The sequence below is a fragment of the Colius striatus genome, chromosome W (assembly GCF_028858725.1).
Source record: "Colius striatus isolate bColStr4 chromosome W, bColStr4.1.hap1, whole genome shotgun sequence".
In the NCBI taxonomy this organism is placed as follows: Eukaryota; Metazoa; Chordata; class Aves; order Coliiformes; family Coliidae; genus Colius; species Colius striatus.
Window position 1 is genome coordinate 6,355,235 of NC_084789.1, and position 24,537 is coordinate 6,379,771.

The 24,537-nt window shown below is 43.8% G+C and overlaps 1 protein-coding gene across 3 annotated transcripts in view; it reads left to right on the plus strand.

Annotated features, from left to right (window-relative positions):
• The window catches only part of LOC133628544 (DDB1- and CUL4-associated factor 12-like), a 30,038-nt gene extending 12,778 nt beyond the window's left edge, over nt 1–17,260 (plus strand). The window contains exons 3-9 of one of the 3 annotated variants that reach the window (XM_062016853.1): nt 539–745; nt 5,457–5,517; nt 7,796–7,989; nt 8,809–8,874; nt 9,516–9,678; nt 14,742–14,926; nt 15,703–17,259. In XM_062016853.1, coding sequence (XP_061872837.1) covers nt 539–745; nt 5,457–5,517; nt 7,796–7,989; nt 8,809–8,874; nt 9,516–9,678; nt 14,742–14,926; nt 15,703–15,861 — 1,035 coding nt within the window. In that variant the 3' untranslated portion in view covers nt 15,862–17,259. Of the gene's footprint in view, nt 1–538; nt 746–5,456; nt 5,518–7,795; nt 7,990–8,808; nt 8,875–9,515; nt 9,679–14,741; nt 14,927–15,702 lie in introns of all 3 variants that reach the window. The other 2 variants (XM_062016855.1, XM_062016854.1) reach the window with 2 other exon arrangements.
• Nucleotides 17,261–24,537: the final 7,277 nt, after the last annotated feature.

The following is a 24,537-nucleotide window of genomic DNA, read 5'->3' on the forward strand; positions in this document are numbered from 1 at the left end:
GCTCGCCTGATTTCAGGGATACAATCCTGCTTCTTCCTTTTGGGATCTTGAGCTCCACCATCTCAAAATGAACACTTATGTAAACTTTAGGAGTGTTGGTTTGCCAAAGCCAAAACTTCATAGCAAATATCTTCATTTGGGAGGCAGGAGAGTTGTGCTAAGCCCTCTTGGGGCTCACTTGCAGGTTTGAGGCATGTCTCTCACTGTGGTACAGGGAAACTGAAAAACAATATTGTATTGTCATGGTATTGTACAGGGAAAAGAGTTTTAGATAGAAGGGATTTGTTAAGTGGTAACTTCCCATGCAAATTTCTTTCCCTTGTCTTCTGTTGCTGTAAAAACTAAATGAGTTGATTAAAAAAACAAATGCTTGTTTTAGAAAGGAATTTATGCATTTTTAAGACAATGTGAATTTCAACTTGAAAAGAATGTAAATTTAAAATAAGGAAGATATTTGACCATCTTGTTTTTCTTATCTATTTGATGACTTATATCTGCTGTTTTTTTGTTTGGTTGGTTTTTGTTTGTTTTTCTCTAGTTATTTGTAGTAGATGTCCAGACTGGTCAAATTACCAAGATACCTATTTTGAAAGATCGTGAACCCGGCATGGTGAACCAGCAAGGATGTGGCATTCATGCCATTGAGCTCAATCCCTCGAGGACCCTTCTGGCCACAGGTGGACACAACCCCAACAGTCTTGCAATTTATCGTCTGTCTACACTTGATCCTGTCTGTGTGGGAGATGTAAGTGGTAGTATTCAGGGAAAGTTTATTCTGTCACTTACAAGAATTACTACTTTAACTAATGTCAGAGCTAGGTTAAGATTTAGGAGTCTTGTAGTGGAGAGTGAATTTCTGAGAGCTTTACAGCGTTCCTGATGGAGTTGTCTTCTTTGACAAGATACCTTAAATATGTGAGTATGCAAACATGAGAGATGATTCTCAGGGTTCCAAGTCAGATTTCTTCTTCCTCACCATCATTCAGGTCTACTTCACAGAATCATAGAATCTTAAGGGTTGGAAGGGACCTCGAAAGATCATCTAGTCCAACCCCCCTGCCAGAGCAGGACCACCTAGAGTAGGTCACGCAGGAACTCGTCCAGGTGGGTTTTGAATGTTTCCAGAGAAGAAGACTCATCAGTGCATCTGGGCAACCTGTTCCACTGCTCCCTCACTCTCACACTGAAGAAGTTTTTCCTTGTGTTTCTTTGGAATGTCTTATGTTCCATATTGTACCCGTTGCCCCTTGTCCTATCATTGAATATTGTTGAGAAGAGCCTGGCTCCATCCTCCTGACACCCTCTGAGAGTATAATTGTGGTAGTGACCTCTAAAACCAGTTTTGGTGAAAAAGCTCTTTTGAGAAATGGAAAGGATAATACAAGTTCCCCTTTTCCAGTGCTGCTTATGTATATATTATTCCAGAACTTGGCTCTGAGGATTAGTTCTAACCCAGTGTCTTATGACAGTTTGATAGACAGTGGTACTTCTTACATTTCTGAAAAATCATGAGGACTTTTGAAAATAGCCTGCATTGAAATGGGGGAAAAAGAAATGGATGAAAGGAGTATAATGGTGTCCTGTAAGCACTTCTCTCTCATTTTTCCTTTTTAATAAGAACTTCAGGTAGAAGTTAACTACAACGGCAGAGGTCGCGTTGGAGTTTCTGTAGCAGCAGATAACCAGCTGCAGAAAGATTCAACTCTCTAGATTGGTGTGACTTTCCATGTGTTTGTGTGCTGCTGTCCCTTAAACTAAGGGACTTGGGGGATGGGGGAGAAGCAAAACAGAACAAGCTGTCCCCTCTAGCTGGGAAACAGGGCAGGACAGGGAATGCAATGATAAGTGCCCTTCATCTGCACACTGGGCTGAGATACGGAAGGCTGACCATCCTGAGAAAGAGTCGAACCGGGGAGGAGCCTCCTGCACCCATCCAGGGAAACCTGTGTGTTTGAGTAAGCCCCTGTGCTGCCTCTACACCAATGCACGCAGCCTGGGGAATAAGCAGGAGGAACTAGAGATGTGGTTGCAGATGCAGGACTATGACCTCATTGCGGTCACAGAGACGTGATGGGACAGCTGCCATGACTGGAGCACAGCCATGGAGAGCTATGTATTGTTCAGGAAAGATAGACTGACAACGCGTGGAGGTGGAGTTGCTCTCTATGTGAGGGAGCAATTAATGTGTACCGAACTGTGCCTGGGTGGGGATGAGGGGCGGGTAGAGTGCTTATGGGTAAAAATTAATGGGCAGGGCAAGGCAGGTGATATTGTTGTAGGAGTCTGCTACAGGCTACCTGATCAGGAGGAGGATGTGGATGAGACTGTCGACGAACAGCTGAGAGCTGCCTCAAGATCACAGTCCCTGGTCCTCATGGGGGACTTCAACCACCCTGATATTTGCTGGGATAGCCACACAACCAAGCACATGCAGTCCGGGAGGTTCCTACAGATTGTTGATGACAACTTCCTGTCGCAGATGATCGAGGAACCAACAAGGAGGAGTGTGCTGCTAGACCTGGTACTGACGAATAAGGAGGGTCTGTTTGGGGATGTGAAGGTTGGAGGCAACCTCTGCTGCAGTGACCATGAGATGGTAGAGTTCAAGATCCTGTGTGGAAGAGGCAGGACACAAAGCAGGACCCTGGATTTCAGGCGAGCCGACTTTGGCCTCTTCAAAGATCTACTTGGACAGATCTTATGGGATATGATTCTAGAAGAGAGAAGTGCCAATGAGAGCTGGTCAATCTTCAAGCACCACTTCCTCCAAGCCCAGGATCAGTGTGTCCCAAGGCACAAGAAAGAAAAAAAAAGAGGTAGGAGGCCTCCATGGATGAGCAAGGATCTGCTGGGACAACTCAGGGAGAGGTGGAAACAGGGACTGACTCTTGGGAAGAGTATAGGAACATTGCCAGGGCATGCAGGGGTGCAACCAGAGCCCCTCTAGAATTAAATTTAGCCAGGGATATTAAGGACAGTAATAAGGTATTTTTCAAGTACATCAGCAGCAGAAGGATAACGAAGGGGAATGTGTGCCTGCTGCTAAACTCAGAGGGTGTCTGGGTGTCTGAGGATGCAGAGAAGGCCGAAGTACTGAATGCCTTCTTTGCTTCAGTCTTTACGGCCAAGGCTGACCCTTGGGAAGCCCAGTTCAGCAAGGATAGTAGGATGGCCAGGACAGCAGAGGACTTGCCCTGGGTAGAAGAGGAAGAGGTTAAAGACTTGTTGGGCAAGCTTAACCTTCATTAGTCAATGGGTCCTCATGAGATGCATCCTAGAGTGCTGAGAGAGCTGCCTGATGTGATTGCTAAGCCTCTCTCCATCATTTTTGAACAATCATGGAGGACAGACGAGGTTTCTGAGGACTGGAGAAAGGCCAATGTCACTCCAGTCATCAAAAAGGGCAAGAATGATGACCTGAAAAACTACAGGCTGGTCAGCCTCATCTCCATCCCTGGAAAAGTGATGGAACAAATCATCCTGAATGACATCACTAAACATATGAAGGAAAAAGTGGTTATCGGGGGAGTCATCATGGCTTCACCAAGGGGAAATCCTGTTTGACCAACCTGATAGCCTCATATGAGTGCATAACTGGGTGACTAGATGAGGGGAGAGCAGCGGATGTCATCTACCTTGACTTCAGCAAGGCTTTTGACACTGTCTCCTGTAACATCCTCATCAGAAAGCTCAAGCAGTATGGCTTGGATGAGTAGACAGTGAGGTGGATTGAGAGCTGGCTGAATGACAGAGCCCAAAGGATGGTGATCAATGGCACAGAATCGAGTTGGAGGCCTGTGGCCAGTGGACTTCATAGAATCATAGAATGGTAGGGATTGGAAGGGACCCCTAGAGATCATCTAGTCCAACCCCCCTGCAGAAGCAGGTTCATCTAGATCAGGTCACATAGGAACATGTCCAGGTTAGTCTTGAAGACCTCCAAGGAAGGAGACTCCACAAACCCCCTGGGCAACCTGTTCCACTGCCACCTCACCCTCACAGAGAAGTAGTTTTTTCTTATGTTTAAGTGGAACTTTTTGTGTTCCAGCTTCATCCCATTACCCATTGTCCTGTTACTATCTACTATAGAAAAGAGGGATGTCCCAACCTCCTGAACACCCACCCTTTAGATATTTATAAATGTTAATAAGATCACCCCTCAATCTCCTCTTCTCCAGACTAAACAGCCCCAATTTCTGCAGTCTTTCCTCATATGAAAGATGTTCTATACCCTTGATCATCTTGGTGGCCCTGCGCTGGACTCTCTCCAGCAGTTCCCTGTCCCTCCTGAGCTGAGGAGCCCAGAACTGGACACAGGACTCCAGATGAGGCCTCACCAGGGCAGAGTAGAGGGGGAGAAGAACCTCCCTTGATCTGCTGACCACACTCTTCTTGATGCATCCCAGAATGCCATTGGCCGCCTTGGCCATGAGGGCACATTGCTGGCTCATATTTAGTTATCAGGACTCCTAGGTCTCTCTCTGCAGAGCTACTCTCAGCAGGTCAATCCACAGCCTGTACTGGTGCATGGGGTTGTTCCTTGCCAGATGCAGGACTCTGCACTTGTCCTTGTTGAACCTAATGAGGTTCCTCTCTGCCCAACTCTCAAGCTGGTCGAGGTCCCGCTGAATGGCAGCACAGCTTTCTGGTGCATCAGCCAGTCCTCCCAGTTTGGTGTCATCAGCAAACTTGTTGAGGGTACACTCTGTCCCCTCATCTAGGTCGTTGATGAAGATGTTGAGTTCCACAGGGATCGGTTCTGGGGCCAGTCTTATTCAAGATTACACATCAAGGTTGTGGAGTCTGCTTTTTTGGAGGTCTTCAAGACTTTCCTGGACATGTTCCTATGCGACGTGATCTAGGTGAACCTGCTTCTGCAGGGGGATTGGACTAGATGATCTCTAGGGGTCCCTTCCAACCCCTACCATTCTATGATTCTATGATTCTATGCTGTGACTTTGTAGCTTTTCAAACAGAAATAGAGCCTTATGATCTTTGTTTTGATATTGGGGTTTTTTTCCTACAGATTTCTTACCCTTTAAAGAAGAGATTTTTGAAGTAATAGTCTTGAAAAGTAGATCATATATTATAAACATGAGATTTTTCTTACATCTTATAGTAGGGATGTGTATTTGAAGAAGTATTTTCAAAGAATGCGGCTTGCAAAATGGAAAATGTTAAGTCCTTCGAACTGAGATTAATTTATCCTTGATTAGAGACCTGTTTTTCTATTTCATAATTGCTCGGCATTAATTCTACACTTCAAAAATATGAAATTACTGTTAGATACTTAAAGTGCTTCAACTTGATACTGGAATCTTACCTTACATGTTTTTAATGTAGGTCTGTCTTTCTGAGTTTGTACTAAAAATCATAGTGAAGAACACTTTTCTGCTATGAGACTATTCTAGAGTATAATGGCACAGAAAAATCTGTTCTGTTTTTTTTTCTTTTAGGATGGACATAAGGACTGGATATTTTCGATTGCATGGATCAGTGATACTATGGCTGTTTCTGGTAAGGTCCATTTTTTTTCTTTTTCTCCTCTCCAGAAGTTTATACTGATGTACAGCCCTTGATACGTCTTAGGGAAAAGCACCTTTATCAGGACAGTTGAAACCACTTGCAACTACCTTGGCTACTTAAACCCTTCTTGGTCTTAGTACAGTGCTTCACTTTGTTTTTTTAGTAGGGCTCTGGTCTAGATTTGATTTATTCCAGTATCAGAGGGAATGTTTTCTGACTACCCAGTAGCTGTTGCCATGAGAGGATGTCTAAACACAAGGAATTACAGGGAAAGATTCCACGCAAGAATAATTTCCAGAGGAGTGTTGGCTATCAGTTAGTAACATTGGAATACAAAAATACCTCTTTCCAGAAATCCTATGAAAGACTAATTAATGAAAACTCAGTTTGTTTTGTCAAGCTATCAATATAGTTGTGTGTGTATGTGTGTGTAGATATGTGTACATATACTATGGATGTAAATACAGAAGGTTGTAATAGAAAAGGTAAGTTATTGACTTCGTGACTAGTGGGATAATCAGTGTAACTTCATAAAGTATTACTTATGTAAAGGCAGCAATACTAATACACTGTTGCACTGATTTAGTAGTTTACTATCAATCTGTGCTGACAGGGTGTAGTGTTCTGTACAAGGAGGTTATCCTGGGTTTGTCTGGGATATAGTTAACATTTACAGGAAGGTAAGAAAGGGCACAGCCAGGACAACTGAGCCAGGCTGGCCAATAGGTATTCGGTATATAGGTGGAGAGCTGGTTGTGAGGGGCGCTCTTGGCAACAGAAGTGACTGTGTGGATTCCTGGGTTCCAGGTGGTGAGCAGCCGAGTCACCCACCACTCTCTTTGTATATTCTTTAATTTATTATTATAACTGTTTCTTCTTAACTTGTGTTGTTCTATTAAACTGTTCTTATCTCAACCCACATGCTTTTCTTCCCCTTTGCCTCTGATTCACCTCTCCATTTTGCCGACAGGGGGAGGAGTGAGCAAGCAGCCTCCTGTTTGGGCAAAACCAGACAGAGGTGTCAAACTGTAGGTGATAATCGTAACAGTCTCATATAAAAATTAATTGCTTGAATTTTTAGTTCAGTAAGATTATTTTCTTTAAAAAAACCAAAAGCTAATCTTGGAATTTGTTCTTGAATTAATCCCTGTAAGTCTTCAACTCAAATATCAGCATTAAAAAAACATAGTCAGGTAGTAAGCTTGAAGAGAACAGCAGAGATTAATCGAGATATCCAAGGGAAATTTAAGGACCTGATGAGATATAAGCATGGCAGGTGACATTGAACTCTGTTGCTCTCAATGTTTTCTGGGTGCTCAAGGGTGGAGATGTGAATAGAAATGGCTGTGTTCTCTGTTGTATGATGCTTACAGCAAGGTCTAGGTTCCAATCTCTAGATCTGAGACACTAGGGGAAACTTGCTGAAAGCAGTTAGCAAATCTAAATAACTCAATTTATCCATCAGAGCTTTCCTGATGATCCTAATCAGGAAAAAACAGAAGGCAACTAACTTCTGATGTGATTTTTATCTTACAGCTTTCAATTATATCTGTATCTGAAAGTTTGGAGCAAAAGTATGGGAACTCCAAACATTGAGGACATAGCAAATACCTTTATGTTAATTAGGAAACTAATTACATTATTTTTGTGACTTTCTTGGGGTGGATTAAATGCCACCAAAAAAAAAAAAAAAAAAGGCATTTTGTCCCATGGCAGATAGCACTGATCAGCTAGCTTGATGTTAGAGATTTGGCAGTGTACTTTCTCACTGCTGACAAAACTGTTGAGAGTAAAAAGAAGACCAGGGGCTTGATTATTCCTCTTGCTTATGGTAACATTGACAGGAATAAGACAGGATTCTGCTCCTAAAACCTGCAGTAGTTTTTCAGTAGTCCCTAAACATCAAATGAAACTCTTGACTAAACAGCCATGACAGAGAGAATACATCAGTCTACTCAGTTTTACTACCTGTTGTCCAGGATTGTGTTTTTTTTGGTGCATCCTAATCAGTTTGAAAACAGATGAAGTGATCTGTCTGCTTGGAAACAGCGTAGATAAAACAACTGTCAGTGAGTTTACAATGTTATGAACTTAACAACTCAGTAAAATACAGTTTTTGTTAATAATAATTAACATATAGGCACCAGCAGTGTGTTCAGTTAGATTAACTTAATAGTATCCTTTCTTTCTTTCAGACTCTGTTCTTTATTTCTTTTTTTTTAAAGGGGAGTTACATATATGTATATTTATTTACAAACTACTTATTCAGGTTCCCGGGATGGTTCAATGGGTCTTTGGGAAGTCACAGAGGATGTGTTGTCCAAAAGCGATGCCAGACATAACCTCTCTCAAGTTCCTGTTTATGCCCACATAACACACAGGGCTCTGAAGGATATCCCCAAGGAGAACACCAATCCTGACAACTGCAAAGTCCGAGCGTTGGCGTTCAACAATAAGAACAAGGTCAGTAAGATAAGACAGATAAGTCATAAAACTGTGCATATATATTAGGAAAAAAAAAGCAACAAAAGTGGAGAAGCAACATGATATTTTTTTGTGAGAAGAGTTGTCATCTGCTGTTCCTGCTGCTGCCTCAGGTGAATGGAGAAGTCCAGTAGAAAAAAAATCCATATGCTTTTTTCTTTTTTCCTGTGGATTTGATTTTACACTTGCATCCTAAACTGGGGACACAGGGAGTGTTTACAAAAACAGATAAAGCACCTCCCTCATGCTGATTTCTTGTTCTTACTAGTGGAAGTAATAACTCATTCTCTACTAATTTTCTTTCTATCCTCAAGAGAGAAGGTCTGAAGCAAAGATGGATGTGCACACAGGAAAGCACAGCACTCCTGCAGGCTTTATTTTTCACTACAGCTTTTAATTACTCCTCTGTGATAGAGACTTCATATAGTTGGGTTTTTTTTGGTAGAGTAGTTAGTGCCAGGAAAAAAATGTTAGCTTCAGGGTCAGAATCAGTGTGGGAGCTGCTGAAGAGAATTGTCAGCTCTAGCTTGTGCAATCTAATAGTTATTTGATTGTTTAACAAGATCAATACTCTTGAAAGTTATTTTTGGTTGCTTACTGCATTATTAATTCTTATTCTACTTGGCTTCCTTTGTGCTCTGATGAATTCTATCAAAATCAATATAAAATGAAAATTTATTTTATAAGCATATACAGGATTATGGACAAGTTAAATTCAAAGTATACAGCCTGCCTAGTAGAGAGTGTGAGTTTGTGAGGACGTCTATAATCCAGAAATTAACTTTTTTTTTTTTTTAGGAGCTGGGAGCTGTATCCCTAGATGGGTATTTTCATCTTTGGAAAGCAGAGCATACACTATCAAAGGTTCTTTTCTGTTACTATAAAATTTTTCTTTCTCTCCTTTAAAGACTTGAAGAGCAGCAGTGTTCATAAACCATTTCAAAGCTTTATATAAAACAAAATGTCCTAAAAATTGGAACTTGAGAAACTTACCTTATTTTGGAGGGTGGGAAATGCTCTTAACTTTCTGCCAGTTCTGGGTTAGCTGTAATGAACCATTGCATAGCATACAATGGATACTTGATTAGCAAAATTCATAAAGGAAATTGCACTTATCTAAGTATAATTGCAGATCAAACCCAGATGTACCTACATCAGTGTATGAGGTAAGTTTTTTAAGATGAGAGATGATGTCTGTGTACGCCTGCTGAATAATGGCAACTTAGAAAGATGTAAAACAATTTAACAAAATGTCCATTGTTCTTTGCATAATAATTCAGCCTTTATTCTCCCAGTTGGGTTGAGATAAGGCATCCCATCTCCTTCAATTTTTTTTTTTTCTCTGGGTCAGGTTGTTACTTTTCTCTTCAAGTTCTATTTTTCTGATAAATTCATTTTTAGTTGCATTTTTTTTCCACTGAAACTTAAACATAACGTACAGAATTGTACATTAACTTCTTACTCTTTTTTCACAATGGGTAAATTTTTATTTCTTCCCTTTTCAGTTACTTTCCACAAAGTTGCCATACTGCAGGGAGAACATGTGCTTGGCTTACAGTCAGGAGTGGTCGGTATATGCAATAGGATCACAGGCACATATTTCCTTTCTGGATCCTAGGCAACCTTCTCACAATGTAAAATCCGTCTGGTCCAAAGAACGAGGCAGCGGTAAGAAACTTCTCAAAGGGTGCTTCAAATGCTTTACTTGGAGAAGAATCTATTAAGATAAGCTTTTAATATATAGAGGAATGATTCTTTATGTGATTACATCATTAACAGTATATATAGGTTTTGCTTTTATAACAGCATTCCTTGAGCAACCAACAAACCAAATGTGAAAGCAGCTCTGAAATGTATTGATAGACAACATTAATGCCTTTTATGCTTAACTAATTTCACAGAATCACAGAATGGTAGGGATTGGAAGGGACCTCTAAAGATCATCCAGTCCAACCCCCTGCTCAAGCATGTCCACCTAGATCAAGTTGCACAGGAACATGTCCAAGTGGGTTTTGAAAACCTCCAGAGAAGGAGACTCCACACTCTCCCTGGGCAGCCTGGGCCAGGGCTTCCTCACCCTAACAGTAAAAAAGTTTTTTCCTTGTGTTTAAGTGGAACTTTTTGTGTTCCAACTTTTCTCCATTGCCCCTTGTCCTGTCACTGGACACTACAGAAAAAGGGGCTGCCCCATCCTCTTGACATACACTTTTTAAATAATTGTAAGTTTTAATGAGGTTCCCCCTCAGTCTCATCTTCTCCAGGCTGAACAGCCCAAGTTACTGCGGCGTTTCATCATAATAAAGATGCTCCAGTCCCCTGATCAACTTGGTGGCCAAAAGTTACCTGTCCCTCTTCAGCTGGGGAGCCCAAAACTGGACACAGGACTCCAGATGAGGCCTCACCAGGGCAGAGTAAAGGGGGAGGATAACCTCCCTCAACCTGCTGGCCACACTCTTCTTGATACATCTCAGAATGCCATTGGCATTCTTGGCCACAGAATCACAGAATCTTAAGAGGGTTGGAAGGGACCTTGAAAGATCATCTAGTCCAACTCCCATGCCAGAGCAGGACCACCCAGCGTAGGTCACACAGGAACTCTTCCAGGTGGGTTTTTTTGTCTTCAGAGAAGGAGACTCCACAACCTATCTGGGCAGCCTGTTCCAGGACTCTCTCACCCTCATAGTGAAGAAATTGCCTTATTGTTCTTTGGAACCTCTTGTGTTCCAGCTTGTACCCATTGCCCCTTGTCTTATCATTGGCCACCATTGAGAAGAGCTTGGCTCCATCCTCCTGACACTCACCCTTTATGTATTTGTAAACATTAATGAGGTCACCTCTCAGTCTCCTCCAAGCTAAAGAGCCGCAGCTCGAAAGCGAACCCAGGAAACAACAGGCCAGTCAGTCTCATCTCCATCCCTGGAAAGGCAATGTAACAACTCTCCTGAATGCCATCTCAAAGCACACAAAGGAAAAGATGGTTATCAGGGGGAGTCAACATGGATTCACCAAGGGGAAATCCTATTTGACCAACCTGATAGCCTTCTATGAGGGCATAACTGGCTGACTAGATGAGGGGAGAGCAGTGGATGTCATCTACCTTGACTTCAGCAAGACTTTTGACACCATCTCCCATAACATCCTCATCAGAAAGCTCAGGCAGTGTGGCTTGGATGAGTGGACATTGAGGTGGATCGAGAGCTAGTTGGAGGCTTGTGACCTGTAGGGCTCTGCAGGGGTCAGTTCTGGCGCCAGTCTTATTCAACATCTTCATCAACGACCTGGATGAGGGGACACAGTGTACCCTCAGCAAGTTCGCTGATGACACCAAACTGGGAGGACTGGCTGATGCACCAGAAGGCTGTGCTGCCATTCAGCGGGATCTCGACCAGCTTGAGAGTTGGGCAGAGAGGAACCTCATGAGGTTCAACAAGGACAAGTGCAGAGTCCTGCATCTGGGAAGGAACAACCCCATGCACCAGTACAGGCTGTGGATTGACCTGCTGAAGAGTAGCTCTGCAGAGAGAGACCTAGGAGTCCTGATTGATAATAAACTAAATATGAGCCAGCAATGTGCCCTCATGGCCAAGAAGGCCAATGGCATTCTGGGATGCATTAAGAATAGTGTGGCCAGCAGGTCAAGGGAGGTTCTTCTCCCCCTCTACTCTGCCCTGGTGAGACCTCATCTGGAGTCCTGTGTCCAGTTCTGGGCTCCTCAGCTCAAGAGGGACAGAGAACTTCTGAAGAAAGTCCATTGCAGCGCCACCAAGATGATCAGAGGAAGTCAACAGGAGCAGGGAGGTGATCATTTCCCTGGACCCGGCTTTGATGAGGCCGCATCTCAAATACTGTGTCCAGTTTTGGACCCTTCTCTACAAGAAGGACAATGAGGTGCTGGAGAGGGTCCAGAGGTGGGCTACCAAGCTAGGAAAGGATTTGGAGCATGTCTCATATGAGGAATGACTGAGGGATCTGGGGCTGTTTAGCCTGGAGAAAAGAAGACTTGGGGAGACTTTATTGCTCTCTTATGGAAATGGTCTAGTGGTTGATAGGACTGGGACAATAAGTGGACTTGATGATCTTAAAGGTCTCTTCCAGTTGAAACAATTTTATGATTCTATGAGAGAGTCCAGCAGAGGGCTGCCAAGATGATCAGGAGTCTGGAACATCTTTCTTATGAGGAAAGACTGCAGGATTTGGGACTGTTTAGCTTAGAGGAGAGATGACTGAGGGGGAACCTCATCAACACTTATAAGTACCTAAAAGGATGGATGTCAAGAGGATGAGGTGGCACTTTTTTCTGTAGTTTTCAGTGACAGGACAAGGGATAATGGACAAAAGCTGGAACACAAAAAGTTCCACTTAAACACAAGGAAAAACTTTTCTATTGGATTGAGGGAGCCCTGGCCCAGGCTTCCCAGGGGGGTTGTGGAGTCTCCTTCTCTGGAGGTCTTCAAAACCCACCTTGTGTGTTCCTGAGTGACCTGATCTAGGTGGACCTGCTTTAGCAGGGGAGTTGGACTGGATGATCTCTAGAGGACCCTTCTAACCCTTACCACTCTGTGATTCTGAAGACAGTAAACATTAACATAGTGGACAGATCTTGCACTGCACAGACTCTGTCTGCTCCTTGTGTAGACAATTTTCTTCTGGGATTTGTAGAGCCTCTCCACCTCTTGGGAGTTAGACTTCATTTACTGACTCAATAGTGCAGGTTCACAGGTTGTAGAGTGCTGTCTATGTTGGAGAGCTTATTGTGGTCAGTTCTAGGCACAGGTTGTGCTGTTAGTTTGATAGGAATGATTAATCAGAGATGCTTCATCCCCTCAGGAGCCGATTTGAAGTGCTGTTCTTTACAGTCTGTTCTTAACATCTTAATATCCTCTTAATAGTGGGTACATCACAGATTCTTTTTTTTTTTTAAAGATCCACAGTCTTTCTGCATTTTTAGCTTCTTATTAATAAATTGCACTGAAAAGTATATGCCATCTGCTTCCATTCTCAATCACCTGTTTCTGTTAAGTATATGTTCTGCTGGGTTGCTTGTCAAAAGCACTTTTGGAGCAAAAATAAGAAGAGATCCCTTTGTGTGCCTTTCTCCTCTTACCCAAATGACTGCTCTTGCTGATTATCGAGAGCTTAGAGCTTCCCACCTGTATTTGCCAGGCCCTTGTAATTTGGGGGTGGTGGTGGGGGAGATGTTTCCAACTTGCTCAGATGCATTTGTAATTTTGAGTGAAAGTGGAGATTCTTCTACAAATCTGGTAAATCGAACTCAGCAGACATGAGACTTGCACAGCGGTTTCCCACCTATTAAGCCCACAGCCAAGAATCCACCTTGCATGCAGAGCACGACAGTGTATCCTTGCCTCTTCCAAGTGTGTTTCACAGCTGCTGGTGGCTGCGAATGTAATATCAGGTTGTGGAGGCAAAAGGCTGAGGATGCATTTCTAATTCAGACTTTATACAAAGGGGACTGTGATTCTGTGAAGGGGGCTGCATCCACATCTCTTGGATGGTTTACTATTGGGTGTATTCCAGGATGTTAAGTGTTTTTGTGATGTTCAATCCCACTTGGTAGGGTGACAACAGTTGATGCAGATGTAGCTGGTGTAACTCACTCTTTCCCTCCCATTTAAATGCTTGTTTAGGCTGTAATTCAGAGGCACTTTAAAGAGGACTTAAAAAGCTCTGGGGTTTATAACCTGGTATCATGTTGTGCAGGAAGGAAAAACATAGATGTAGTGGGGTTTAATCTGTATAGAAGAGTTGTTAGGGAAGAGTGCTTACACAAACCAAAACTTTTATCACAATAAATAGAGTTGAGATGACAGGACATTTTGAAAATTGTAAATTCCTACATGGAGAATCCTCCCAAGACTATTTCCAAGACATCCTTGTTTAGCTGAAGCTTCAGATTTAGATTTTGTGAAAACAGAATGTACTCTTTTACTCCATCTAATGGCATAACTGAATTGTGCTAGCATGTTTACTTTGGGCTGGAAACTTGCTGTAGCTTCCCATGGGAGATGATGTTGCTTAGGCTGCACAATTCCTAGTCTGTTTTCATGGCTGGATGAAGTGCTAGAAGTGCCAGTTACAAAGAAGAAAGTATGCTTGTGTGAGAATATTGGTGTGGAGATAGCTTCAAAATTATTGAAGAGCCTGATCTATCATAGCAGCGAAATAACTAGTGATTATTATTACTATACTTGCTTACAGCCAGCCTGTTGATAAGCAAAATGCACTTGGTGGCATCTGGGATAGTAATTTTTCTCCCATGGTCACTTATCACAGTTTGGCAGGTAGCTAAATTGGATGTGAGCTCATGGAAGAAATTGATGTGACGTTCTATTCTCTGTCCACTGTCATGTTCTTGCTCATGGTGTGTTTACTTTGAGGCTTGTGGCAGATAAAACAATGCTGCTCTTGATCCTAAATGGCCTATGATCTTTGGTTATCTGTCAGAGTTGAGGCCTACTGGGAACGAAGCTCCTCACTACATGACCTCAGTGTAGTTGATGGCCTCAGAGGAGAAGGGAAGTAGTATATATGATGGAAACCACTGTTGATGCAATTTGTCTGCACTGCTCCAGAGCAGTAGGGAAATGTGTTGTGAAGAATACTAGTAGGTAGTTCCTCTTAAAGAAGATATTAGCCATCAAGCAGCAGCACTGCAGAGTCAGAGCATCCATCTTCCTTACTGCCTTGTATGTCCCATCTCTGTCTGACAGGTATTCGATCGGTGAGCTTCTATGAGCACATCATCACAGTGGGAACAGGGCAAGGTTCCTTATTCTTCTATGATATCAGAGCCCAGAGGTTCCTGGATGAAAAGCCCCCACGTGCCTGCTATGGACAGAAGCAGAAATTAGGAGGAAGTGAAATTTTGAAGTTGACTACTGGCAAAGGCTGGCTGGTAAGTAGCTTAAGGCTGTAGGAGCTCCTTTACATGGGAGTGCTATAGGGCTTGAGAACCAACTCTTTTTATAGTAATGGGAGTGATTGTATGAAACATGTCCCAGCAAAATAGTAGTGCAATTGATAACTGTAATCTTGAAAAGTAAGAAGTGCTGTGGAATTGCTTTCTAGAAGAGCTTTATTAAAAGGTATTGAAGGTTGAGTGCTTGATCATAAGGCATACTAACTACTGTTCTTATGCACTGATTCATAAATGAACTAGATTTTAGATCTTCATATATTTGAATGTGATCTAACTTAAGAGTTTCCAGAACCTCAAACACAATGTATTTCATCTTCCTTTAAAACCATACTATTCTAACCTGGTGCTCAAAGTAAGAGAGACTGAGTTTTATTAAGTTGTGTGCAGTTTTAGAAACTGACTTTCTGAGGTAATGCCATGACAGGCACTTGAGTTCAATTTCCTGTACGTTATTAAAAGCAATTAATGGCTTTGTCTAACTTTTCTCAGGTATATTTTGTATCCTTGGGATGCAACTTTGAAAACTAATGAAACGATATCTTCCCTACCCTTCACCTTCCCCCCTCCAATGTTTGGCCCAAATGTCCTCAGAAAAAGCTTCAGGACAAGTCTGGTATCTTCAGGTTGATCTGTTTGTAGCTTCAGGGAGCATTAACAGAAAATATCCCTTTTTAGATTCTGGAAGCTGCGTTTGTGAAACAAAGTTTTGTGTGTGTTTGGCAACAATAACAATCAAATCTTTCCTTTAACAGAGTCATGATGAAACCTGGAGCAATTATTTTTCTGACATAAATTTTTTCCCAAATGCTGTTTACACCCACTGCTACGACTCGTCTGGAACAAAACTTTTTGTGGCAGGAGGTCCCCTTCCATCAGGACTTCATGGGAATTATGCTGGTCTCTGGAGCTAAAGATAACTCTTTATAAATGCTGATCTTTACACAAATTTCCACTTCTCTTTTCCTTTTTCCACAAAATTGTGTGATGCCATTGGTTTCTGATTTAAATGCAAGTTATTTTTTGGCAGAGTTTTCTATTGGTCTCCAACAGTTTTGAACATCTTTTTAAACCAGGTTTTTGCTTTAACCTCCCCAAGCCTTTATATGAAGGGTTTTTGAAATCCCTTTTTATTGTATTTACTCCAAATGACTCTCCCTCCACATTTAGGATATCTTGGCCATGTGCCCCCTCCCCTACTTTGCTGTGAAGTAGGATTCCTTTCTTATAGAGTGGCTGCTCCTGGCCTTTCTGTGAAAGTCTAGGGGATGCATGTGTGCAGATACTTTGTGTCAGTTACATTACCTGGAATGAAGACTACTTGTAATTTAAAAAAAAAAAATAAGTATTTATAAGAGATAAACTACTACTTTATCTGCAGAGCCTGGCCCTGGCCTGATTTTATTTTTTAAGAGTACAAGTCTAATGACACTGTTTATATCTAAAGGAATGTGTTATTTTGAGCTGTACTCATTGGAGCCCAGGGACAGATTCCCCAGGGGTATTGCCCATGAAGGCCAAACTGCAGAAATGCAAAAATTCTCAAAAATTCATTTGTCTTGGTAGTTTTTAGCAATACCAGGAGCAAAAATTGATCTTCTGTTCCTTCTCTGCCTGTCCCAGGTAGCAGCTTGCACAACTGGAGTTTGTGTAGGCTGTTGTACAACGTGACTGTTGCAGGGTGATATTACATTTAGGGCCTGCAGAGGTGCTGAGAGGAAAGGGAGTCTAGGGACAGGAGTGCTCTTGTCCTTCAAAAAATGAATTTCAAAAATGAACTAAATCTACCAATTTTCCAGATGAGCCAAGGTTCCTGGCTCATGGATTCTTCATAAACTTCTTGAAACTCAGGACCTTTTTTGTCCTAGGTTGTGGAAACTTTTTCCATTGCAGTTATTTTGGTTGGCCATCTCCTCTAATAAGCCAATGGAATAAATAAAGTGCTTTTTCCCCAAGGTTAAACAGTGCTTCTTGGACTTACTGCAAGCTAGAAGCTTTCCATATAGAAAGGCAACTTGCTGTTAGCTCATGTTGTACTAGCATCTGCTGTCATCCTGCTTGCTATAGGAGAGGCTTAGTCTTTCCCCAAATGCCCTCCCGCCTTCTGCATTCAAACTCCCTTGAACTTCATATGGGACCGGGTATGGAGAACAGGTCTGATGTCCTTCAGGACCAGCTCTGAAGTATGTTAATTTAAGGATGATGGTCTTACCTCATGCTTGGCTAAAATGCAGGACTCCAGGGTGCTCCTTCTAGACTTTTGGCACCAAACTCAGTTTGTTACTGATACCTCTCCTCTGCTGGGATGAATGCCTTTCCCCTGCCCATATCACTTCACTGCTTCAGTGCCAAATGGGCAGTTGGTTGAAGCTGAAAAAAAAGGACAAGCTGAGACATCTCCCATCCCTGCTAGAGATCACAGCCACCACTGCAGAGTAGCTTTAGTCTCTTAGGCAGTCTGCATGTGACCTTGCAATCCCTCTTATCTTTGTACTCAGTATCTTCAAGCAGTGAGCCTCAGGCATAATTTCACAGAATCACAGAATCTTAAGGAAGAATCCAACCCCCCTGCCAGAGCAGGACCACCTAGAGTAGGTCACACAGGAACACTTCCAGGTGGGTTTTGAATGTCTCTAGAGAAGGAGTCTCCACAACCTATCTGGGCAGCCTGTTCCAGGGCTCCCTCACCCTCACAGTGAAGCAGCTTTTCCTTGTGTTACTTTTGGAACCTCTTATGCTCCAGCTTGTACCCATTGCCTCTTGTCCTATCATTGGACATCATTGAGAAGAGCCTGGCTCCATCTTTCTGACACCCTCCCTTTATGTATTTGTAAACATGAATTAGGTCACCCCTCAGTCTCCTCCAAGCTAAAGAGCCCCAGCTCCCTCAGGCTTTTATCATAAGGGAGATGCTCCACTCCATCATCATGATGGCCCTGTGCTGAACTCTCCTCCAGCAGCTCCCTGTCCTTGAACTGAGAGGCCCAGAACTGGACACAATATTCCAGATGCGGTCTCACAAGGGCAGAGTAGAGGAGGAGAACCTCTCTTAGCCTACTAACCACACCCCTTCTAATACATCCTAGGATGCCATTGGCCCTCATGGCCACAAGGGCACATTGCTGGCTCATGGTCATCCTGCTGCCCACCAAAACCCCCAGGTCCCTTTCCCCTACGCTACTCTCTAAGAGTTCATTCCCCAACCTTTACTGGTACATAGGGTGATTCTTTCCCAGATGCAACACTCTACACTTGCCTTTGTTGAATTTCATTAGATTTCTCCCCACCCAACCCTTTGTTGCATTAAAAGGGGACAGAGTGGTTTGGCAGAAAATAACCCTCCTTGTGTTCTAACTCTCCTCGCCGAGGCGGGAGGTTAGGTGCGGCTGGGTTTAAATTCTGAGTGATGCCCAATTTACTACAATCAGTCCAGGCACGTTCACCTCCTGTGAACTATCATGACTCTGGATTCACTGATAGTGGACTGCACTGTCAGTGCAGTTGTGCTCATGAACTAGCACGGCCACAATCCAGGGATTGGTTGCATTCAGTGAGAAACTGTGATGACGCTACTTAAAAAGTGCAATTTTATCCATGCAATAGATATACAGGTTCTTATGGATTGCCAATGATAGTGACTGTCTGCAGGGAAAAGCACTTGAAAAAAATAGATATCTAAGCAATATAACACACAAAGTTACAAAATACAGCCTGGCTATGAAAAGTTAAAAAGTCATTCTCTATAGAGATTTCTAAGTTTCCTGCAGAAGTAGTTAAAGTCTCACCCAAGGGGGGGGAAGAAAGACTCAGTTCCGGGAGTCAGAGTCAGTCTGCGAGGGAACTTCTCTGATTTGTTCATGATGTTGTCTTCCCCCAACATCCCCCTTTTCTTTAACCATTTTTATATCTTCTTTTACCTTCAAGGTGGAGTTTGAGTGATGTTATTCATAAATACCTTTATTAAGGTTGGTGTAAAATTCTCTCGCCTCACATTTAAAGGCAGAGCTTACAAAAAATGCAGAGCGCAGACTCGAGGAGGAGTGGTTGCACTATGGAGGCGGGTAGCCTTTGGGATGGAGGTGTGTTTTGGTATTATAATGGTATTATAATGAGAAAAAAATCACACAAAGGACAGCATTTTGTCAAGATTTGACAGACCATTGGCTCAGGGTACCAAAAGTACTGCTTATCAGTATCGGTACTGGGACAGTACTAGTCCCAACACTGACCCCTGAGGGACTCCACTAGACCCTGCCCTATTGATCACAACCCTCTGCCTTCTTTCCTTCACAGAATCACAGAATCTCAAGGGTTGGAAGGGACCTTGAGAGATCATCTAGTCCAATCCCCCTGCCAGAGCAGGACCACCTAGAGTAGGTCACACAGGAACTCATCCAGGTGGGTTTTGAATGTCCCCAGAGAAGGAGACTCAACAACCCATCTGGGCAGCCTGTTCCAGTGCCCCATCACCATCACAGTGAAGAAATGCTTCCTTGTATTTCTTTGGAACCTCTTATGTTCCAGCTTATACCCATTGCCCCTTGTCCTATCATTAGACATCACTGAGAACAGCTTGGCTCCATCCTCCTGACACCCACATGAATGAGGTCACTTCTCAGTCTCCTCCTAGCTAAAGAGCCCCAACTCCCTCAGGCTTTCATCATAACGGAGATGCTCCACTCCCTTCATCATCTTGGTAGCTCTGCGCTGGACTCTCTCCAGCAGCTCCCTGTCCTTCTTGAACTGAGGGGCCCAGAACTGGACACAACCAGTTACCAATCCACCTCACTACCTGATCATCCAGCCCACATTTTCTCAGTTTTGCCACAAAGATGCTGTGGGAGACAGTGTTAAATGTTTTAGTGAAATTGAGATAAGCCACATCCACTGCACTACAACCATCTATCCACCTGGTTACATCTTCATAAAAGGTTATCAGGTTGGTCAAACGTGACTTCTCCTTGGTAAAGTCATGATGACTGCTCCTCATGACCCTCTTGTCCTTTAAATACCTGGAGACAGCACCCAGGATAAGTTGTTCCATCACCTTTCCAGGGATGCAGGTGGGGCTGACCAGCCTGTAGTTGCCTGGGTCCTCCTTCTTGCCCTTTTTGAAGACTGGAGTGACATTTGCTTTCCTCCAGTCCTCAGGCACTTCTGTTCTCCACAACACTGAAGATGATGGAGAGTGGTGTAACAATGACTTCGACCAGCTCCCTCAGCACCCGTGGGTGCATCCCATCAGGGCCCACGGATTTATGCACATCCAGATTCCTCAACTGATCCTTCACCCAGTCCTCATCAACTAAACAAAACTCCTCCTTTAACCTATCTTGGGCCCCTTTACTGTCTAGTACCCTGTCCCATGGGATGTCCCCTAGCAATTGCTTGAAAAGGCCAAAGTTGGCCCTGCTAAAGTCCAGGGTTGTGATCCTGCTTGGTGTTCTGTTCCTACCACACAAGATCGTGAACTCCACTATCTCATCTTCACCGCTTCGACCAGACCCTGCTTGATCGTGAGTACAGGATCCAGTAGCGTTCCTCTCCTAGTTGGCACATCCACTATTTGCATCAAGAAGTTATCATCAATGCACTGAAGGAACCTCCTGGACTGTAAGTGGCTAGCTGTGTAGGCCTTCCAGCAGATGTCTGGGTAGTTGAAATCCCCCATGAGAACCAGGGCCTGTGATTTTGAGGCTGCTCTCAGCTGCCTGTAGAAGGCCTCATCAACTTCCCCAGCCTGATCAGATGGCCTGTAGTAGACACCCACAGCAGTGTCACACATGCTAGCCTGCCCCTTAATTCTAACCCACAAGCTCTCAACTTGCCCCTCATCCTCACCTGGACAGAATTCAGTACATTCCAGATGCTCTTTCACATAAAGAGCAACTCCACCACCTCACCTTATTGGCCTTTCTTTCCTAAAAGGACATAGCCAGCCATGATCACATTCCAGTCATGTGAGCTGTCCCACCATGTCTCTGCAATAGCCACCAGATCAGAACCCCTTGACTGTACACAGACTTCCAGCTCCTCCTGTTTATTCCCCATGCTGTGTGCATTGCTGTACAGGCATCTCAAGAAGGAAGCTGATCGTGTAGGATTCGCCCCCAACACTGGCTTGCCACCCTTAGGCTCAGCTCTAGTGGGCCTGGTTTTATCCCCTTCCCCTTTCAAAACTAGTTTAAAACCCTTTCTATGAGCCCTACTAACTCATTTGCAAGGATCCTTTTTCCCCTTTGAGACAGATGAACTCCACCTGTCACCAGACCTGGCATCATGAAAATTTTGCCATGTTCAAAAAAACCCAAAGTTATGTTGGTGGCACTGACCTCTGAGCTACCTGTTAATCAGTTGTGCTTTCCTTATTCATTCAGTATTCCTCTCTGCCATGAGAGGGATGGAGGAGAACACCACTTGTGCTCCCAAGTCTTCTAGCATTCTCCCCAGTGCCCTAAAGTCCTTTTTAATAGCTTTTGAACTTCTCTCTGTAACCTTGTCAGTATCAACTTGCATTACCAACAATGGGTAGTAGTCAGTTGGCTGCACTAGATGAGGGAGGTTCCTGGCAACATCTCTAATCTGGGCCCCAGGGAGGCAGAAGACCTCTCTGTGGGATGGATCTGGTTGACATATGGGGTCTTCAGTTCCCTTCAGAAGGGAATCACCTACTACTATAACCTTCCTTTTCTTTTTAATTGAGGCAGTCCTAATGCATGAGGATGACTGAATCACCATGTGCGCCTCCTCAAGTGGACCTACATCTTCATATTCCATTGCCTGGTCTTCAACTTCCAAAGCTCCATACCTGTTGCACAATGGCAACGGGGGAGGCATGGGAGGCTGAGAAGGGATTTGCCTGCCTCCTTGAGAAGGGACCTGTATCCATTCCCCTCCATCTCCTAGGTCCCCTCTGTTAACCCAGCTAGAGGACGGTAGGGGATCAAGTACTTCTTGTGAAGGCTCGACTTGTTGCTTTACACCTCAGGGATTGTAGATTCTCAGTCCACCAATCTATCTCTCTCTCGCACTCCCTGATGCTCCTGAGTCTTTCCACCTCCTTGAGTTCAGCCACCAGGCTAAGCAGGTCATTCACCTGGTCACATCGAACACAGGTGTTGTCTTTTATGTCATCTGCTAAGAGTGCCAGGGTCTGGCACTTCCTGTAGCCAGAGACCTGGACACCTACATGTTTACAAGGGACCTCTGTCTCGGTTGCCACATTTCTTTGAACAACACATTTTTCCTGGGTTGCTACAATAGCTGCTTGCAGTGCCAACAGCTCAAAGCAACTCCTCCCTTCTGGGTAACTCACTAGCATACCCCTGTGCTCGACTTTGCTGGGTGCACAGTCATCGAAGATCCCTGCACTCTTGAGGTGTTTAATTCCCCCCTGTGGCTGCAGCTGTGTCCTCAGCTGGCCCCATCTCCCTCACAAGGGACGTTGAATTTCCAGTTGGTACGGGAGACCTGGATGGAAATCTTGTAAGGAATGCAGTTCCCTCCTGTCTGGATGGAAATCCTGGCAAGAGAAGAGGTTTCCCAGGGTACATCTGTCCCAGAAGTATAATTAACTCACACTGAGCAGTGACAAAGGTGTTTCACAAACAGATCTTTTTGTGGTGTTTCATAATTCTACTACTCTTGTGGGTTGGATGCTTAAACTGAATCAGTTCGTGGTGCTGCATATGTGGCTATTCAGGCTTTTCTCTGAAAATGGGCAAATTATACACCACGGGGTAGCAAAGGAGCTCTCAAATGTTAGAGTTGTTGATTGTTTTTTAAAGACATTGTAATGATGCCGGTGTTCTGTGATGGCAACATACTGCTTTGGATATTTTAGGGATGCTGAAAAGTGGAAGTATACAAAGAAAAGCAAGTATTGGTAAAGTATGGCAGGATGTGTATTTCCAAGATTACTCTTCCAGCTCTGTTTCAGTAGTTTTAAATGCTTGTAGAGACACAGATGTTTCATAATATTTTGTGGTTGGTGTGGTGGTTTAATCCTGGCTGGGTGCCAGGTGCTCACCAGGTCGTTCTGTCACTCCCCCTCCTCAACTGGACAAGGGAGAGAGAAATATAACAAAAGGCTTACAAGTCAAGATAAGGACAGAGACATCACTCAACAATTATCATCGTGGGCAAACCAGACTCAACTTGGGGAGAATTGATTTTAATTTATTAACAGACAATCAAAACAGACCAGGGAAATGAGAAATAAAACCCCAATCTTAAAAAACCTCTTCCACTCTTCCTTTCTTCAGGAGTTTCTACCTTCTCCCCCCAGTGGCACAGTGGGATGTGGGTTATGGTCAGTTCATTATAGATGGACTTTGTCACTATTTCCTCTTGTAGGGAGGCCTCCTCACACTTCCCACTGCTACACTGTGGGATTCCTCCCATGGGAGATAATCTTCCACAAACTGAGTGTGGATCCTTCCCATGGGCTACAGTTCTTCACAAACTGCTCCAGCATGGGTCCTCCCATGTAGTCACAAGTCCTGCCAGCAAACCTGCTCTGGCTTGTGCTCCTCTCTCCCCATGGACTCCCATGTCCTGACAGGAACTTGTTTCAATGTGGGCTTCCCACAGGGTCACAGCCTCCTTCAGGTATCCACCTGCTCTACCGTGGTCCTCCATGGGCTGCAGGGGCACAGCCCCATGGTCTTTACTACAGGTCACAGGGGAATCTCTCCTCTGGTGCCTAAGCACCTCCTCCCCCTCCTTCTCCACTGACCTTGGTGTCTGTGGAGATGTTTTCACAGTCTCACTCCCTGTTGCTGCTGCAGTTTATCAACTGCATAGCAGCTTCATCCCCTTCCCAAATAAGTGTATCACAGAGGCATTACCTCAGTCACTAATTGGCTCAGCTTTGGTTAGCTTGCGGGTCCATCTTAGAGCTGACTGGTATGGGTCCTATCAGATACAGGGGAAGCTTCTAGCAGCTTTTTTTGATTTAAAGAAGCCACCTCTGTAGCCCCCTGCTACCAAAATCCGACCACACAAACACACTACAGGTTGATCACATGTTACTTTTGTTCCAGTCAATGTTAGAAATTGAGGCAGAGAAAGGTGATTATATGCCAACTGTCCAAAGATAAGTGATAAAAGACACAGAAGAACTCAGGTTTCTCTTGATTTGATTTTGTTGCCGTATTGGTTGTCTTGATTTCTGCCCCTTACTGACCTTGTGAACTGATGTCCCTCACTGGGTGCAGGTGTGAAATAAAGCAGACTTGCCTCGAACCTTCATGGAGGTCACTTGCTTTACTTGTTTGCAAGAAACCAACAGATGCGCTGTCAGTTGTTGAGTCTTGGCAAAGCAGCAGCATATTTCCAGGTGGGCACAGCTTGTTCCTAGGAACACTGGTGTGCAGCTGCATGTGATGCAGGTGGAGATGATCCTTTGGCCAGCCCATGCTGAGCCCTGGAGTCCTATGCTAGCTAGGCACATGGTCTTAAAGTTGAGTGAAAAATCCTTGTGTGCACTATTGGCCACTTCACAGCCAGAACCCATGGTGTGACCTCCACTTAAAATGTGTTTCTGAGTATTTGGTAACTCATTTGAAAGTCTCTGAAGCACAGACACC